Raw genomic sequence first — 20,352 nt, 5'->3', positions numbered from 1 at the left:
ATCAGTATAAAACTGATCATCAGGAAAAAGCCAGCAAGCACTATACACAAGGCTGCTTTACATCAGAATATTGATACTTCTCTTGGAGTGGCATCACTGAATGTGAGTAAACAGACCAATGGGGAAAAAAACAGCAAACAGATGATGTAAAGCCTCATCTGTTTGCTAATTTTCTCCCACTGGTCTGGTTACTCTCACAGCCAGTGATTCCCCTCCAAGAGAAGTATCAATATTCTGAAGTATTGCAGCCTTGTACATAGTGCTTGCTGGCTTTTTCCTGATGATCAGTTTTATACTGATCTTTTTTTTTAATTGGCACTATTTCTCTGTAATAATTACAAGTGCCGCAGTTTATTTTTCCTTTTATTATGAGGGGGTTTTAGTCACTAGCTGATCCAGAAAAATTTCATGTGGGGGGCGGCACCAATTTTCATATTACACACGCACACATATATGTATATGTGTGTATACATAATTATTTCTATAATCGATTTTTATATTTCTCATTTATGTTATTATTATCTAAATCTTCAATATTATTATTTTATCATTTTTCATGGGGGAGGGGCCACGTGCCCAGGTGCCCCCTCCCCCCTGAATCCGCTAGTGGTTTTAGCTGTAAACTCCCTGTTACTCGAATTCTCAGTGCTTTAGCTCTTCCTGGTAAACTAACATATAGTTTATGATCACACCTAGAATTTACTGATTTTGAAATCACAAAAACTCGGGTAGTGATAAAACTAGGAGACTAAAATTAAGAAAGATAAGGAACTATGAAAATGGCACTATCTCGTTAGTCCTTGAGCAAGTCCAGTCAGTCAAAAATATTTTAAAATAGGCTATGACAGAAAGTAAGTATAGCTTAGTTTTACCAGACCACTGAGCTGATTAACAGCTCTCCTAGGGCTGGCCCGAAGGATTAGACTTATTTTTACGTGGCTAAGAACCAATTGGTTACTTAGCAACGGGACCTACAGCTTATTGTGGAATCCGAACCACATTGTAGCGAGAAATGAATTTCTATCACCAGAAACTAATTCCTCTAACTCTTCATCAGCCGGCGGCGGGAATCGAACTCCGGCCCATCGAATGACGGTCTGAAGCTCAGCCAACTCGGCCAACAAAGGGCTGGCTATGACAGAAAATTAACCGCTCACATGGCCTGTTTTGTCCAAAAATAACCAAGTTCAAGTGTATAAGCCAGTCACAGCCACAGTCACTCGTCTGTATAGGATAACTATCTCTCTCTTTGGCTCCCTTAAGGAGATCGGATGTTAAGTGTTTCTAATAGCCTAATACCTATACACATGAGACATGGACATATATTCCAGGAATTAAATTTTTTCAAGTTTTAGTGTTTTCGTTTCAAATATTGCAGGTATTGATAAACTCTTCCCTTCCAAGTTCAGCATCGTACAGGAAGTGTGTCGTTTTATTTCCTTGGCGAATTTACACAGGATTTCAGTGGAAACTCCAGTTTGGCCATATTGTAAGTCAAGTGTGTAAGTGTTCATTGCATGGCTACTATCTTTCCATAGAGCTAATGAATGTGTCAGCATACCTCATGTGTGCACATACATTCACTTACATGAAGGGGAATGCAAATGTTCAGCAATGAATAATCTTTTAAAAGCAGAATGGATGAAGCAGATGAAGAATTATCTCACAGGATGATATATCCACTTTAAATCTCCCCCATAATAGTGACACATTAAATCGAGAGGGCAGAATCGAACAGAAGGCGAAGCTCATCAAAATTTTAGCTCGACTGAAATACTTGCAGTGTGTCTTAGTGTAAAATCTAATGAAGATATCCGCAACCGTTTCATCAGGGATGAGCGAAAGGCCAAACGGGATTGAGGAAGGGTGGCGAACAGACGGGAGATGAACATAACTAACTCTATATCTTCTTCTTCTCAGCTTGTTCCCATTTTTATATGTGGTCGCCGTTTCGGATGAGCCGTTGCCATCTATTTCTATCCTGTGCTTCTGCCTCATGAATTCCCTTTCCACGCAGGTCTCCCCTCACATAACATAACTAACTCTATATGCTTTGACACATACATGGCACGGTATAATGGAGACAAATGAAGCTCCAAAGATAAAAGAAAACAAAAAATCCAAGACTGCAGTTAGTATTTCTACATACATTGGAAGAGGCTGTCACGAACAAGAACATCATTTACAATTGAGCATTACTACTTCACCAAGTTTAAGCAAATATGCTTGTGATTACTCCAGTCCAAAGAGACAATTATCAGAAAATATGAATCCTTGCTCGAGAGAGGGGCCTTTACCATGCTTGAGATCTTCTCTCCGAAGTATCATGGAATATTTGACATACTCTCCTTGATCTACAGTACTCTCGGGACTGGTCAAGACTGGCAAAAACTTCAGAATTTCGTTTCATCCTATGTTTACCCCCCGGTTTCTGCAGCCTTCATCCTTCTGAGAGGCAAATGTATTTCTCTTTTACTCTTTTCTTAAATTTACACAAAATAAGTGAATTGAAAAAGTACAAGGCAGTAAAAAAAAAACTTCTAGAAGAAGACGACAGGGTGAGCACTTCATGGAGCACTTCACTATCGATGGTGATGCGAGAGAGGGTCGAGAAAGCAAGTTCAGACCTTAGGGACATTACGTACCATCCCGAAGCTCGGACAAAGACTAGACAAGTCTAAATGTGGATCTCATTGTCCGTAGGCTATCGCTGTTACACTAGGGAAAATCAGTCCATATACAGTACTGTAAGTACTCGCATTGCTTTCTATTACATAGAAACTGTAGGCCTATCCATCCTGACTTTCACTTTCTTCAACTATAAAGCCTCTTACTTTGCAAATCTTCTTAATATTTCCCAAGCTGAGATAAACAACGAGGAATGGAGTCAGGAAGGGCATAAATTACCGTAAAACTTCTGCAAAAATATATCACGAAATGAGGCGTTATTAAAACCAGCGTCCCCTAACTTAGTATTAAGCTGAGAAGAAAACAAAGATTGCAGGCCTATGATAACGTTGGCGCCATGTAGCAGAGTTAATACTAAAGGTTTCTGACCACTAAGTAAGAACTTTTCTTCATTAAGTTAGCGAAATTTTGTTTAGATATCTTGAGTAAGGATATCTTATTTTTGCTTATTTGCTTTTTTACGACATATCTATTTATATTTATCTGATCAGACGAATGGTTGACAACGAGATTAGGATAAAAGTGACATGACGCAACTCATGTCTGACTTGATGAGACGCTGAACGCTGCATATTTTTATTTATCGACAGACAGACCACTTCAGTAACTGATGAATCACAGCGGCTCATAAACTGCTGTGTTTAATGCGTCTGTCCTCTGCTTGCCCCGACGAAAATAAACAATGACAAAAAAAAATAAAATTAATAAATAAAGCATTGCTTTTTAGAAAACCGTAAGGGTCTTTCAAGGTATATAAGGTGTTCCAGCTCGCTCAACGTCAGCAGTCGTGGTGTGGCTGGTGAGGTTGCAACATGCTCGCCTTGGCTTTCTTCCAGATCCTGAGCTTCGTGATCTGCGCCGCCGCTGGTCAAACGCTTGTGCATTACTATCCATGTAAGACGCAATTGTTTTATCAGTCAGTCGTCCGAGAGTATTTTTGAAGGTCACCAACTGGCCCTCATTTAATTCGTCAGGGGGATCCGGTGTTTAATCATTAATGAGGGATCGTAGTTTTGTAAACATCCCCAAATAAGCACTGGGAGTCAAATTAGCAGTAACTTTTAAAAATATGATGACTGTATTAATATTTTTTTTATTTCTTTTCTGTTAATTCGTCTTCATTTCTTTATTGTTAATTTTTTATTCACGTATACGATTTATGTCCTTTGACTTTTCAGTTGTAGATATATACTTTGCAGTTTAATGGTACTTAAGACCTACTTAGTTAAATGATTGCAAATTTTGACTAATAATGTCAATTATAATAATATATTTACTTTATTAGCTTTAGATTTGCTTGATCGTTAATTACCTTTTTATACGTATAAATGTAAACTGAAGCCTAATGAGTCCTGCCTACACACACACGCACATTATATATATATATATATATATATATATATATATATATATATATATATATATATATATATATATAACCTCTTATAGGTTTCTTCACACTTTTTGGATTTGCCTTCCACTGCAAAAGCCTAAGACCCAAATGAAGAAACTCTGATCTCCATGGAAAATTTCGAACCTGCACTTGGTAGATAACACACGTTATATATATATATATATATATATATATATATATATATATATATATATATATATATATATATATATATATATATATATATATATATATATATATATATATATATATATATGCACCATATATGTGTGTTGTTCCGCTTGGTAGAGAGCTGATCTTCCGTTACCAAGGCACATAGCTCGATCCTCACCTGACACCTACTAAAAGAAGTCTATTTCATTTCATCTGCCCGCCACGGGTGAATAGGCTATGTGGCACATACGCAATGGTAGCACGTGATTGGCTGACAGTCGGCGTTTCCGCTATCGTTGGCTTACTGTGACAATAAACTACTTCTGCAGTAGCATATCTGAATGTCTATATAGGCCTATACAAAGAACCCTCTCCCCTTCTTATACAGGTATAAATCATAAACGTGCCGATTTGTATGTATAATATATCAACACAAGCACACGACAGACGAGCTTTTATCGAACAGTCCACTCAGACAGGGGCGGCTCTAGGGTTTCCTGCGCCCTAGGCTAATATTTTAATTTGCGCCCCCAGGTCCACCAGCTAGGAGATCTGGGGTGAGCAGTAGTCAGTAGCTCCCCATTGGGTGACATTTCGGGATAGTTTAATTGTAAATCCAGCTACCAAATATTAAGTTGAAATGCATTATGCGCACACACACACACACACACACACACACACACACACACACATATATATATATATATATATATATATATATATATATATATATATATATATATATAAAGTATAGTGTGTGTATCAGGGCTGGTAATTACCCCCCCCAAAAAAAAAAGCCCACTTAAAAACCAAACACACGCTTGCAAGTGGGTTTAATTTTTTTTCGAATTTTTTATTAGAAAAAATAAATTTTATGCTAACATTAGTAAAAGCTTTTCTGAAATAAAGCTTAGCTACTATCCTCAAATATAATCTGGTGAGAATCTGCTCAATAATATTGTACGGAATCAGTTAAAATGAGCTAAAAAGTATCATCGCTAAATCTTACTATCGCTTATCAGTATATCATACGAGTAATCATTTTCTGTCACCATAATACCTTAGGCAGGCAGCTAGGCCTATATCAAGTATATTAGCAAGAAAAATTATGTCGATGTTGTGATCTATCGGCTACCCTCCGACATCTATACTGTGTAAGTTAAATCAATGACCAAAAATTAGGCCTATTCCTACCTGGTAAGTGATGAATCACGAATTTGGTGGAATCATATGCAGGATCTACGATTCTACGGTCTACCCAGGAATGTTGAAGACTTGAATTAATTATTAGTAGCCTCACTCTCGAGTCTCAACTTGTAGACATGTAGGGAATGTGCAGTATGTCTGTGCTCAAGATTTCCCCTCACGGTGTGACTCACCAAAGAAAAGAAGTGAAGTGCCTTTGTAGCTTTCAGAGAAACACTAACTTTTACTTTTAGTAAGACGGAGTAGACGGTAACTTGTATAATACACGTTGCTCGATGTGGGTTGCAGCATAAAAAAAATAAATAAATAAATAAAATAAAAAAATCTGGAAAAATGTCCGCGCGGAGGGAGAGAGAGAGAGATTCTGCGTGGCCCATACGCGTATGGCATGATGTAATCTCGATAATATCATGAGACTTCGTCATTTTTTTTATGGTAAGCATATCATAATTCATTCTAAAATTAATATTATTAGGTTATTAAAAGTAAATAATTCTCTTTTTAAAGAATTGGTGCGGAAATATTTGTCAACTGACTCGAACATTTAACTACATTACTTTGTTTTCCGTCTATTCAGTATTACTCAGTTCAAGTAAACTAAATGTATCCTTGCTTTATTGTATTTGTATGTAGTATAAAACTGCGTCATTCTTTAGAAAATGTTTAATTTCAGTTGAACATTGTGTGGAACTATGCAAAAAAGTCATTGTAGCTTTCTGTATATTTTTCTTTATTGTAATATATATATATATATATATATATATATATATATATATATAAATTTATGTATAATTGTTATAATTGTTCTGTATATATATAATTGCTTTGCATATATATTTATTTTTTTATTTATTTATTTATTTATTTAGTTCCCAGTTCTTGCGCCCCCTTCATTCTTGCGCCCTAGGCGACTGCCTAGTTTCGCCTTAAGGACGAGCCGGCCCTGCACTCAGATCAAATACGAACGAACGATGAACTTTCAATAATCATGATTTATCTCATTAGTATAGCCAAGGCTACACCTAAACCTATGCTCACACACTGTTCAAAACGCAAGACTTTTTTTAAATTCAAAATTTATTCTGTGTAAAGTGTCATTGCATACATATACAAATAACTTTATTGTGATACCAAAGTAATATCTACGTCGGTAAACTGAAAATAGCCTTTAATATTGTTTACAGCTAAAGCATGGACCCACTAAGCTAGGCCTATGCTACTGATTCGCCAGGTATTTTATTTTACTGGCTTGCTTTTAAGTACACATTCATTCCATTTCAGTCGAAATTCCTTTTTTTTATTTGCAGCCTTCATCTATTCATTCTATTTTAAGTGTCGTTCCTATCCCCAACACTGAAAAAAATGTATATTTATGCTAGCCTCATAGACAACATTTCATGCTATTTTGGATATTAACCTTCTCATGTAATTTACATGCAAAAAATTATTGAAATACCTTCTATTCGCTCTCGCATAGGCAGATGTCTTTTTATTTACCTTCAATGAGGTAACAAAACTTTATTATTTAAAGCCCATCTTCTTTTGCGTTTGGCCAGAGTAGGCTGTTATAAGCTCGTCGTCATTCGTGTGCTTGTATTTTTGTATTATCGATATAAATCGACATGTTTATGATCTAAATAATAAGGTGAGAGGGTTCTTTGTATATAAGCATTCGGATGTATTCCTGGAGAAACTGTTTGCATCTTTATCATAGTAAGCCTACGATATCGGAAACATTGATTTCAGCCAATCAAGAGCTAACTTAGCATATTACCACGTCTACCTAAAGCCTACGTTGTGATTGGACAGATGGAATGAAACAGACTGTAGTCGTACCAACTGTGAATAGTTTCCAGGGTTAATTGAGTAAAAAAATTGTTTAAGAGTCTAGCAACCTTCCAGAAAAACTTGTTAAGAACCAAAAGGTTCTACCATGCTGAGGCCAACCTTTCAAAAAAAAAAAAAAAAAAAAAAAAATATATATATATATATATATATATATATATATATATATATATATATATATATATATATATATATATATTAACTTTATCAATTACACAATTGTTCTGTGCATTAGTAGAATTACTAAAGGACCTCATTCAAACTGGGTACTTGATAATGTGGACTGTTTGTCCAAGAAGGCTTGTAACTTTTTCTGAATAAATGCTTCATTTGATACCATCCAGTTTGAATGAGGTCCTTTTAGTAGTATATATATATATATATATATATATATATATATATTTATATATATATATATATATATATATATATATATATATATATATGTGTGTGTGTGTGTGTGTGTGTGTATATGTATATATGATTTTCACTAAGAAATCTCTTCAGCCATGGTATAACAAGTTTCTAATGAACGAACCCTAATTACTTGATCTTTCCAGCCCCATGGCCTGCAAGTGTGCCCAGGTGTTCAACAGAATGCCCAATTGCTGGATCACCCAAACTGGCCTATGCAACTGGAAAGACCTACTACTACTCATACACCGGAAAATCTCACATCCACTTGGGAGACGCCGAAGGAGCCTACACAGATACAGAATGGTCCTCCCAAGTTGAAGTGTCCTGGCTGAGTCCTTGCGACATGGCCATATCTATCAAGAATCCTTCCTTTGGAGCCAGTTCAGGTAAAACTACTTGAACACCTCATTCCTTTTTCATTGTAGAATGATTTTCCGTAATACTAAAGTTTCCACTCTACCTTATTGGGACAATGGAGAGCTTCGTTACAGGAATAGGTCTGCAGCTTTAAATCTTAAGATATGGTACTTTGATTGAAGAGTGGGACGTTAGATAAGCTAAACCTGTCTAACCTAACCAACCTAGAACAGGGACTGAACCAGCACTGTGACATTAAAGTGCTCATCTCAAGTCCAGTTTTGCTTGATAGTTCTGCATTCTTTGTTCACAATGAAAACAAAACTTTTGCTTCACTGGAAATGTGTATAAGTTTCAAGAGAGTGAGATGGTCTTTGGTCCTCCAGGTTCTCCCAAGCCCCACGTTCTTGAGAGGTACCCCTTGATACTAGCTGTTGTTGACGGTCGAGTGCAACAAGCTTGCAGCCATCCAGAAGATGATGTTTGGTCAGTGAACATGAAGAAGGGTATTGCCTCAGCCTTCCAGAATTCCCTTCCTTCAAACTCTTCTATTAATACTGGGCTAAACTTTACTGAGGTGAGTATGCTTCACAAAATCAGAGGTTGTGCGAATGAACACTATAGAGATAAATGGAAATAGCCTCTAAAGGCTGTTTGTCAGGTTCTTCAAGCACTGATTACCCTGCTTTTATACTCAGTCTTACCTCCATGTTTTCTTGGCTAAATCTGGAATTTCACTTTCCAAAACGTTAAGTACCACAGACTCTTGTAAAGACATTTTCAAGTCATAAATAAATTATTCTTATGAAACAGAATGTTGGTTTGACCCGTGTGTGTTGATATTTATGAGTACCATTCAGCTATTGGTTGATTGAATAGAATAAAAAAAATAAAACTTTGGTTCCTATCCATGTCCCTATTTTCATTCCTAGCTGACAGACTTGCAATGATGAGAAAATCACGCAAGAAAATACTGTTTCTAAATGACAGCAGTTCTAGTACTCCCATAGAGAAGAAAATATATAGATGTTAAAACAACAAGTCTTAGTTGAGTTACGAAGACATTGCAAACACATGTGATATTCATATGTAAATTCTTATCTTCCATTGCAGACTGATATCATTGGCAACTGCTCAACATTGTACAGTGTGAACAATGAAGGAGAAAATGTTATCGTAGAGAAGATAAAGAATCATCGTTTTTGCCAGGATTATTATGTTGACAGAGATGAATCACCCAAGCTTTGGCCTAAATTTCCCATTCCCATGAAGGAATCTGTTTCTGAGTGTAAACAAGAAATTACTAAAGGCATCTATTTATCTATCACATGTAAAGACAGGAAGATCATCCGCCCAGCCTATGGTTCTTACAGATATATTAAGGCCAGTCAGGAGTCTATCCTTAGGTTCCAGTCAGAATCAGGAGACCTTCCACCATCTGTCACTACCCTTCGAGGCCATCTTGTTCATAAAACTCTGCGCTATGACCAAAAAACTCCGAATAAGGATTCCTCCATAGTTGCCAAACTGGATGAAGCACTCAAGAAAGTCTGTCAAAAAACAAAGAATGGGGCAGAGGCTGATACTGCGAAGGAAGTAGCAAAAGCTCTGCGCTATTTGCGACGTGTTCCTGAAGAAGAAATAGAAAAAACTTTGGAAAAGATTCGTGGTGGTCAAATTTGTGGAGAAAAACAAAAGCTTGAGAGTCTCTTCTTGGATTCATTAGCCTTTATACGTGAAGCTGGGGCAGTTAAAGTTATGGTACAAGAACTTATATCAGGAAGGGCCAAGGCAGGACAGTCTGCCCTGTATGCTTCTGCTTTCTATTTGATGCCAAGACCCAGCATTCAATCAGTTCAAGCTCTAAAACCTCTTTTTGAAAATTACCAACGCTTCCCAAGAACTACAGTGGCAGCCGCATCTATGGTGAACACTTACTGCAGACAGAATCCTAGATGCTATGATAAAGCTCAAGTTAAAGATCTGGTACACGTTCTAATCAGTAAAGTTAGTCTGCTTTGCTCTCGCCTAGCCCAAGAAGAAGACAGAGAAGAGGCCCTTGTGTTACTAAAAGCTATAGGTAACATGGGAGTGATGACTACAGAGGCAGCTAATCCCCTTATCCAGTGCATAGAAAAGGAAGAGGCAGATAGAAGCATTCGTATGGAAGCTACCCAGGCCTTCAGGAATGTTCAGTGTGACCAGGAGGTAGGTTATTGGCAAGTTTTCTCCAGCTGAGTTATTGCCAGGTATGTTAATTATTTTCAGTGAGGAACTAGTCTTGATATCTAGTAATGTAATAGTAAGAAGAAAACAAAATGCAACATGCATGTAACTGGTTCTAAATTTGTCATTCTTTTGTTTATAAAGTTATTAAAGAATCGTGATGGCGATAAAAACTAAGAAATTTCTGAGAAAAATATTATGTTGGTTTTACTTGCCCTAACAGTTCAGACAGGCAAGGAAGCAATTAGTGAGTATTGCTGTTAACCCTGCTATAGACACAGAGGCTCGAATTGGATCATACCTGGCTGCAGTCAGGTGCGCTGACAATGAGGACCTTTGGAAGATTACCAGTGAATTAGGGAAAGAACAAAACACTCAAGGTACTTGTTTATTTGGCAATGCAGTTTCCTTATGGCTTCTTTGATATTCAAATTGGCCTAACCATTTTATGAGGGTATGAGACGTATATAAAACCTTTTTCCATTTCTTATTGCAGTACGAGGATTCATCTTGAGCCATCTTCTGAATATTCAAGAATCAAGTGCGCCACACAAGGAATACCTGAAGTACCTACTTACCTACATAGTTCTACCATCCAACTTCACAGGTGACATTAGAAAATATTCCCAGAATATCGACATTTCCTACTATACACCAGTTTTTGATGTGGGAGCTGGCATGGAATCCAATATCATATATGCTCCAGGGTCTTTCCTCCCTCGATCTGCGAGCACGAATTTAACTGTCGCCCTCGGAAAGACACCATTCAACATGGGAGAAATTGGTGTTCGATTTGATGGATTAGAACCTATTTTAGAAGAGCTCCTTGGACCAGAAGGATACATAAGAAGAACTCCTACAGGGAAGATCTTTGAGGATCTCTCCTCTTCCATATCAGGGAAATTATCGAAGATCCAGGAGCATTTCAAAAGTTCCTTGAGGCAAAGAAGAGCTATTGATACTTCCCTAATGTCACAGCTCTTTAATAAATTGTATGGTGACAAGAGGTATCATTTGCCAAAGGCAGACATTTACGCAAGAATGAATGGCCAAGAAATAGCTTTTGCCTCTCTTGCAGGAGACTTGAACAGCGTCATTGTTGACCAGTTAACTGATAGATTCTTTAATGGTGTTGATGGCCTCATTGAATGGGCAGTTAATATCAATGTAGATTCTGTAAGAACTGCTCAGGTTTACTTAGATTATCATTTGCCTACAATCCAAGGATTTCCCTTGAAAATTGATTTAGAATGTACAGCCGTGGCTGGCCTGAAGCTTGGCAAAAAAGTTGGAGGGCAAGCTGAAGGAGGCCCAGATGGAGTGCAATTCCAACCAAGCTTGTCCATACAGGTTGATGGATTCATTGGCTTTGATTTATATGTTGCCCATACTGGAATTAAGACAACAAATCACTTAGTCACATCCCCAAATTTAAGCTTCAACATCAACCACTCCAGTGGTAATGGCTTTGAACTTGAAGTTGATTTGCCAGAAAAAATGGAACTTCTGAAGATGAAGAGTGAAACATTCCTTCTCAAAGGGGTGCTGGGACATCCTGACACTAGAGTTAATCCTTCATCTGTGAGAAGTACAAGATTTCAAGCAAAGTCATGCATGACAAGAATGGAATCAGCCCTTGGTGTCAATATTTGCTATGCTGTCAATCTGCCAAATGTATTCCAAAGTGAAGGTCTTCCTCTTGGACCACCATCCCTTATCAAACTGTTCTTAAAGAAGTCAGAACCAGGAATGAGGGGTTACAATATTAAAGCTGATATTCAAAATACTTCAGGTAAGAAAGAAATTAAAATTGAAGTAGTCACTCCTGGGTCAGCCTCTGCCAGGAGAGCTAGCGGTCTTATTATCTACACCACTGAAGGAGATGCCAGTGTTTTCTCTTGCTTACTTGAATCACAAAGTCAAGGAGGAATAAAAGTGGAACTCAAAAACAAGTGGACACACTCAGAGAAAATGTTTGAGCTCAATACTTATTGCAGCCAAAATAGGATATATTCTCCTGATACCAAAGGTATTGAAGCTAGATTCCAGACGAATGATGATGAACAGGAAATCCATCTGGATGCCTATCTTCATACTGCAAACACCATCCGGGAATATCTTGACATAAACTTTGAAGGTATTGGAAAATTGATTTTATAAGTTATGTTCTTTGATGTTTACATCTGCTGAAATTTTTATGATCCTGATGGAAATAACATTATCTTAAAAAAATGAGCTGGGTGAAAGAAATACCATGCTATGTGTGATCTCTGTCCCTCTATCTTTTTCTTGCTTTTTCTCAGTTGAAGGAGATTTGAGGCACAGTGGAATGAAGATCCCTCTTCCTAGCAGGCTACATAAATTTGAATGCATTGTTGCCACACACAGATGGAATGTTGTGGCAACCATCCAAAAGGCCAGCATGTCTCAGTATAACTCAGTCCTCAAATTAGGACAGAAGGCAACAGAAGTGATTGATTTCAAGGGTAGCCACATCATTGAAGGAAGTTCACATCATGACCTAACAATAAAAACAGATATAGCTGGTGAGCATTGTTATCCTTCATTTCACACTTTAGTCATTGTGCAATCTTTTAGAAAAGGTAAAACTACAGATTAATTTATTAAATTTTAGTGATTTCAAGGGTGTCAGTCTATCATCTAATATAGAGCTATTATAGTTTTCAAATCTCATTGCAGGGAAAATAAGAAGCAGTCAGTACAGGGCACAGTTTGTTTTGTATGCTAATGATGCAAAAACAGGTATGACAGTGGAAATTGCCAGTGAAGGAGACAGGGCAAAAATCACTGAGCTACAGATTCTTCATGAGCGTTCTGGAGAGATGCGCAATATTACGTTTTTGGTAAGCAATTCCAACAGCTGACATTCCACATTGTAAGCATATATGATTCTTTTACCACTTCTAAATAATTTTTACACAAAGCATCATTAATAAAAAATTATTCCATAGCTTGGTATCCCGGGATATGTCAACACAATTGTATGCCAGGCATCTGCAACACACCAAGGATCCTCCAACTACCAGATTGAAGTTAGCGCCAAACATAGTGGGAAAGCTCTTATTCAGGTTGAAGGACCTGTAACAGTACATCTTTCATCAAAACTCACTCAGCTTCACTTCCAGTTGAGTTTTGTATTCTTATATAGTCGACCATACTCTGTCAAGACAGCCATTGTATTTGGCCCCCAAAAGCAGCTTTTGTCATTTGAGTTAGGTAACCAGTCAGAATATCCTACACAGATTGAATGGAGTATGTCAACCCATGATGGTCAAGAAACTAGGATGAATTTCAGAGCTGATTTACCCCACCTAATCAAGAAGTCAGTCAGTGTTTTTGTCAGTGAAAAAACACTTCACTTAACCATTGATGATGTCCTGCTACCTAAAAGTTCTGCACCACTGAAGTTTAAGGGTTTCCTGGACATTGAGTTTGAAAATAAAAAAGTAATGTGTGACTTTACCTGGGACTCTGAGGAAACTCAAGATAACAAGTTTAAAGCTGATATCAGCCTAGTGAGTGCTTCTTCCACATTGCAAAACAGCTTCCTTCAGTAAGTTCCAAATCAGTTTTTATATGGTAATTTGCTGTTAAAATGAAAATTGAATGTAATACTGATTTCTAAAGAAAACTCATGAAGTATACATTTTGTACTCAAAATTTCAAATGTTTTTACAGAGGCACCTGGACCTATCTAGAGAACAGTGGTATATTTAAGACTGAGCTAAGGCTAGCTGATCCTTACACTTGGTTCACTGGATTTAACACTGTGATAGTAGACATAACTACATCATCCCAGAGAGCCTACCATTTGAATGCTGAAATTCAGAATGAACTGACAACCTCAACACCTAAGGTGGCTGTGAAAATATTTTGGAAAGCTCCTGAAAATAATGTGTTCAAATTTTCATCTAAAAATTGGATTCAGTGGCTTGATGAACCTGGGAATGTAGTAGCGGTCTCTAAGTCAGAATTCACATCTCCTGAAGGACAGCAAAGTGAAATACTCGTTGAAGTAAACCACCTGAGAACAGGGAGCCAGCGTGAAGCATATGTGAAGGTAATCTCTTTGAGCATGATGTCAATGAATAGCTTTCCGATTAAAAGGACATCCTTGATATAACTTTTCCATTGAATGTTGATTTATAATGACTGGAATTGGACAGAAAAGTCATTAGCATTAAGAGTTAGAGAACATATTGTAATAACAAGACTTTGGTAATTTAACATCTTTCTTATTGTTTGGGAAATACTTGCCTTCCCTTAATTAGTTTATTCATGATAAGGATATGGTTTCGGTAATAGAATATATGATCATTAAATGCAGTTCTTACTTGATAAATGAAAATTATTGCCGTATTTCCTTCTTAAAATAAAACATTTTCATACACACACTATATAATACTTAAATACTTTTCGTCTCCAGATCCAGATTACAAATCCATCACTACAGCAGCCAGTGAATATCAAACTTGCACTAGACAATCAACCTGGAAGATATAGCTTGAGTTGGACATTAGGAATGAGTAGTCCACTTGATGCTGCAATGTATGAACTACGGTTAGCTCCTGAAGGTGGAGTTGAGGCATTCAGAGTCGAGCTGAAACTTCAAGAAGTTAGGGAGCTTTTGAAATCAATCAATTGTCTTCTCTCTTCTTGTCCTCCTTCTGTATACAGTGAACCTCAAGAGGCCCAAACAACTTACCTATTTTTGTACGAAAGGCCTACATCCGCCTCTCATTCACTTGGAATTCATACTCCTTCTCGCAAGATGGAAGGAGAGATGAAGTATTCCCAGTCAGAAATCAGTTTGAGGTTCCATCCTAGGATGGGTCTCGGTGAACCAAAGTATGAGTTATATTTCAGCCACTCAGAGTTTTCTTGGGGTCAACCTTCTCGTCTGCAAGGTCGTTTGAGCATTCCAGGGCTTCCTAAAGAACTCCATGTTGATGTGCAGTATACAAGAGATGAGCATGTAATGACAGGATCATATGAACTGGACATTTTCCCCAATGCTGAGGACAAGATAGTAGGAAAGTTGGTGTCACGGGTCATATCACCAGAAACTGTTGTTGTTGAAGTTATGTTTCAAGGAAAGGTAAGCTCATTTGAAAAATATAGCTGAGATGCATACACATTCATTCTTAATGCTATTTGCTGGATAGTGAGGATATCCTCCTGTTGAGTAACATTTTCTATTTTCAGGCACTTAAAGTTATTCCCAAGATAACAGTAACTGCTGCTTATGGTCCTCAAACAATTGGATTTGACTACACATTCCAGAAAACTTCCTTTTCTCCTGTCTCTTTGCTAATTTCTGGGAAACTTGACGTGAGTTTTGGTAGAAATTCCGCTTGCTCATTCATTGTGGCAGCTGACGACAGAAAAGTCATTGATATTTCCGGTTCTGTCCAACCCCATCAAAGCCCTGAGTGTTCTGGAATTTCGGTCCAGTCTAAGGCTCATTCATCTGTGACTGGACATTATGATGTATCTGCTGAATGGTGCAAACCATGGCTAATCAGCTTCTTCAGCCAGAGGCACGAGAGTGACCACAGGTACAAAGTGACCTTAGGTATGGAAAGCTTAAAGAGGATAGAGATTAGCGTGGCAGAATCTAATTCAGAAACTGGCGAACAAAGAGTTCTTGGAATGTCCCGTGTAAAGCTCCTGTCTCCAACGGTAATAATGATCGAGACAAAATATGAAAAGGATCAGCTACTCAGCCTTAAGGTAAGTACCTTTAATAATATCATTTTCAAAATTATATGATATGGCTAAAGTTGAATGATAAGCTTTCTGGTATTACCCTGATATGCATCCACCCATGGCGGAAGCTCCTTAGGACGCCGTAAACTTAACGCTAGTCCCTCGAGGATCAAAGTATTACACACACCCATTTCTATTATTAACATAATTTGTTGACCATACAGTATAGGAATGAGTGTATATACGTAATACTTTGATCCCCGAGGGGCTAGTACTGAACACGGCGTTCCAAGGAGCTTCCGCCATGGGTGGATACCTATCCGGTTAATACTGTGCTTTCCTCTGTATTAGTGGCGTTTGATTTTATCACGTCCTGAAAATTTCAGAATTCATTACATGAAAAATGGTCGAGGCTTCTTTCGTCTGCTGGACCATGGCTTGATAACATGGGCCATGAAGTATTGCGAGAATCGGATGCTGGTTCTCCTTTATCCCAACTGGCAAAGATTTGGCATGAAATTAGCAATGAAGCCAGCAGGATCTATGAAGACTTGGAGTACGATGGTGTCATCCCTTCCAAACTTGTTGGGCTTAAAATCTTCGGTAATATTGTGCATGGTTTCACAACCAGGTATCGGAAGATTTGGTCGAAGTATGAACAGGCTCAACAACAAATATCTTCAATACTATCTGAGACAATAAGAAAATTAAAATCAGAATTCCATGATATGTCTCAGTTCGTTACTGAAGGTATGTTACAGGCAGTCAAGTTTATCTCATGAGAGTTTTTTTTTATAGTACCATAACATTGTTACATTAGAGTATACATGCCAATAAGATGTTGGATATTTTATGTTCTTATCCCATGAAAGTTTTTGCACCCTTTTGGCGTAAGTTGTTTCTAAAGTGTACTGAACTGATGTTAATGGATCATTTGCGGCAGTAAATTTAAAGCATAGAATTTCATGTGTGAAATTGGTGACAAAATATCGTACAAATATAATATATATATATATATATATATATATATATATATATATATATATATATATATATATATATATATATATATATATATATATATATATATATATATATATATATATATATATATAATGACAGGGCTTTGTTTTATTAGATTTCTTTCTAGTTTACCAATAGCTATTCCATAAGTATTCAAAACTTTATCAGTCGAAATACAAAAATAACATTCATTACTTTGCAGTTGTTCTAGGGGGTGCCCGTTCACTGCAAACTGGAAGGATGCCAGAGTCTATTCACAGAATTTTGAGCCAAATAGAGGAGTCTTCCCTGTACAGAGACGTCAGACGCAAACTAGATTCACTGTTAAGTGAACATCCTGAAGAATATGAAGGTTTCAAACAGGTAGTAGAAAAAGTGCAGAAAACCTTAGCGAGAGACCTGGATGAACAACGACGCCATTTTATGAGTTTCAAGAATCCACAGCAGGTTGTCAGTTGGTTTGTCAACCAACTAAACTTTGTAAGTATCTACAGTATGTAAGACGTTTCATCAAGTGTTTACTGTCCTAAAAATCTAAATTTATATAATTTTTCTTAGATTAAAATGATGATCAATCTAATCTGAGTGTTCAAATATTTCAGGAACATCTTGTGTTCAATAATATAGACCAATTCATCAAAACTGTCATTGCAAGTGTATTCCTTGTACCTCTTCAAATGGATGGTAACCACATAAAGCTACTGTTACCAGTTCACCGACCAGTGAATTCATTACCTGAGGCCCTCCATTATCTTTCAACAAGCCAAGTCCCTACTGTTGACACAGCTCTTTGGTCAATGGACTCTCTTATGCCCACTCCAGCTGATAACTTAATCTGGGCCTATTACTCACTTGTACCACGGCATGCAAGATATTTGTTTCCACCTTACAATCGCACAGCCTTGGTTGTTGATGGTACCGGAATCCTCACATTTGATGGGGCTGTCCTGAGGGCACCCCGATCTCCATGCAAGGTCCTCCTAGTTCAGCACAAGCTTGAATCTTTGGTTATGCAGAACCTGCAGCCAGCATACATACCCCACTTTGTCTTAAAATCATCTGAAACCAAGGTAGAGGTTAAACCTGATTTTACGGTTACCATAAATGGGCAACCTATCACTGGTCCACAACGAAAGCAGGGAAAAGTAGAGGTTTACAAAAAGGCCGAAAAGATTGAAGTGAGGACACCCTACATCACGCTTTACGTCTATCAGAGGAGCCACACAATAGCAGTTGAAGTCTCTGGCTGGACTTTCGGTCAGCTGGCTGGTCTCTTGGGTACTTATGATGGTGAGATGAGCAACGACTGGATAACTCCTGATGGTTCAAGGCCTTCCAACATGCAGGAGCTTGTGAAATCTTGGCAAGAAGATCAGAGCTGTCAGACACCTGGAGTTTCCCCTGATGGTCTCCTGAGGGCTCCAGTGACAGAAATAGCCCAGTGCAACGCTCTCTTCTCTGGTAGGTCGAGGTGCAACCCAGTCATCCGCCCAGATCCATTCCTGCAGATATGTTATACAAGTGAACATGCCTGCCATGTTGCAAGGGCGTACACTGCCTTATGTGCAATTGTGGGAGTGGCGGATGTTTTCCCAACAGGCTGCTGAGATAAGATGCACTTTGGTCAGACCTGTTACTTGTAGATGTGTATTGGTATCAAGTAATACAAAGAAAATACAGCAGATGTTTAAGACTAAATCAGGTATTAAGATTATAAAAACTAATAAACATAAATAAAAGTTGAAATGATTTTATATTCCTAATTTTGTAACATTGCAGCATTGATATCCTGCATATGTACTTGCCAGAACTCATCAACAGGTCAACTGCTAATGAAATTAGTCTTTAATTCATGAGGTAACACATTAAATGCTGAATAATGTTAAAAGTTTGAGTCAAGCATGAATTCTGGGGGTCTTTATACAGAACAGGAAAGCAAGGTAACGTTGCCATTCCCGGCATCTTTATTCTCTTTTGATTATATTCACGCGTATGAAAGTATCTGCACTGAACATGGCGCAGGTTTTCTCTTCAGTACAAGATAAAAGAGGGTTTCATACACTATGTGTTTTAGACTTATAACGAGGAAGTGAGTAACAAAGGTGTACGAATAAATCGAAAATCGGTTTCAACACCCTTTCCTAACAATTGATTCATAGTGCAGCCGCGAGGTTTTCCTACTGCTACACCTTTCAAACCTTTTACTGTCAATTTCCATTTCAGTGCTGAATGACCTCATAGGTCCCAGTGCTTGGCCATTGGCTTAAATTCTATATTCAGTTCAATTCAATTCAAACGCTGAATTAGACAGTCATACGTCATCGGAATGTGCTCATCATGACCTGTAAACATATACAACAAGACTGGTTCACGATATGTTCGCGACATTCTGCTAATCTATTCGATGACACCTTGCGTGATGTACTAAGAGTAAGACTGTTTTATTTGCTCGATTAACCCATGATTTGTATTGTAAAAATGGTAGTTGTGATATCAGAGGTCTAGGTCCTTGTTAATTTCAGGCGTGTTGATGTGAGTGCTGACTGCATTAATAATTCAAGTGAGTTCTTATCTTGTCAATGCAATCTAAGCAATAAGAAGTATTAGTTTACTTGTCCCACAGCTGAGCCCTCTTTTTCAATCAGTTCTCTGTCTCTCCCTCTCTCTTTTTTCTTAATTATTAGTGGCGATGAATCTTAAAGGACAAGAAGTTTGTGTCTCCCCTCGTATAGTTAGCAATATATTGTGTCTTCTAGTGGTCAATTATAACACCTGTTAATCTCTTAGGCAGAAGGAATTAGAGAATGGCTACAAATGGTGTTAGCTCTCAGTTTTCAACTCCCAAAATAGTCCAAACGGCGTTTGTTTCTTTTCATCTTTAAAGTACCTCTCCCTTCAAATGGCAGAGATGTTTATTTTGTGGATAAACCCCGCCATTTTTACCTCTCTCCATTCTTATATCCTCTATGCCCGGGTTGGAAAAGCTCACGCGTGTGCGCGCGCATACGGAGACGTATGTGAATGTGTGTGTGCCTATGTGTATGTATGTGTTAAGGGGAGCTTGGCTCTCTACTAAGGTATGCGGCAGAGACCATTGTATTTTTTTTTTTTCACTGAAGCCATCCCCCAGCGGAGGAAACATGTTAATGTTTAATTTATGTAAATTAACCAGTCAGTGAAAAATCCCTAGTATACTCTGTAACGGTGGAAATAATAATAATAATAATAATAATAATAATAATAATAATAATAATAATAATAATAATAATAATGAGAAGAAGAAGAAGAAGACT

General features: G+C 37.6%; 1 protein-coding gene across 1 annotated transcript; it reads left to right on the top strand.

The window, feature by feature from the left end:
- The first annotated feature begins 3,387 nt into the window (after positions 1-3,387).
- LOC136841542 (vitellogenin-like) lies at positions 3,388-18,805 on the top strand. The gene is made up of 15 exons (XM_067108514.1): positions 3,388-3,582; positions 7,867-8,109; positions 8,467-8,657; positions 9,194-10,288; positions 10,530-10,686; positions 10,803-12,443; positions 12,610-12,852; positions 13,007-13,170; positions 13,279-13,880; positions 14,006-14,387; positions 14,754-15,425; positions 15,533-16,060; positions 16,423-16,786; positions 17,262-17,539; positions 17,662-18,805. The coding sequence occupies exons 1-15, from the start codon at positions 3,501-3,503 to the stop codon at positions 18,664-18,666; spliced, it is 7,647 nt and encodes a 2,548-aa protein (XP_066964615.1). The 5' UTR covers positions 3,388-3,500; the 3' UTR covers positions 18,667-18,805.
- The last annotated feature ends 1,547 nt before the right edge of the window (positions 18,806-20,352 follow it).

This window comes from Macrobrachium rosenbergii, chromosome 9, assembly GCF_040412425.1.
Source record: "Macrobrachium rosenbergii isolate ZJJX-2024 chromosome 9, ASM4041242v1, whole genome shotgun sequence".
NCBI classification, from domain to species: domain Eukaryota; kingdom Metazoa; phylum Arthropoda; class Malacostraca; order Decapoda; family Palaemonidae; genus Macrobrachium; species Macrobrachium rosenbergii.
This window is presented reverse-complemented; position numbering and strand designations above follow the sequence as displayed.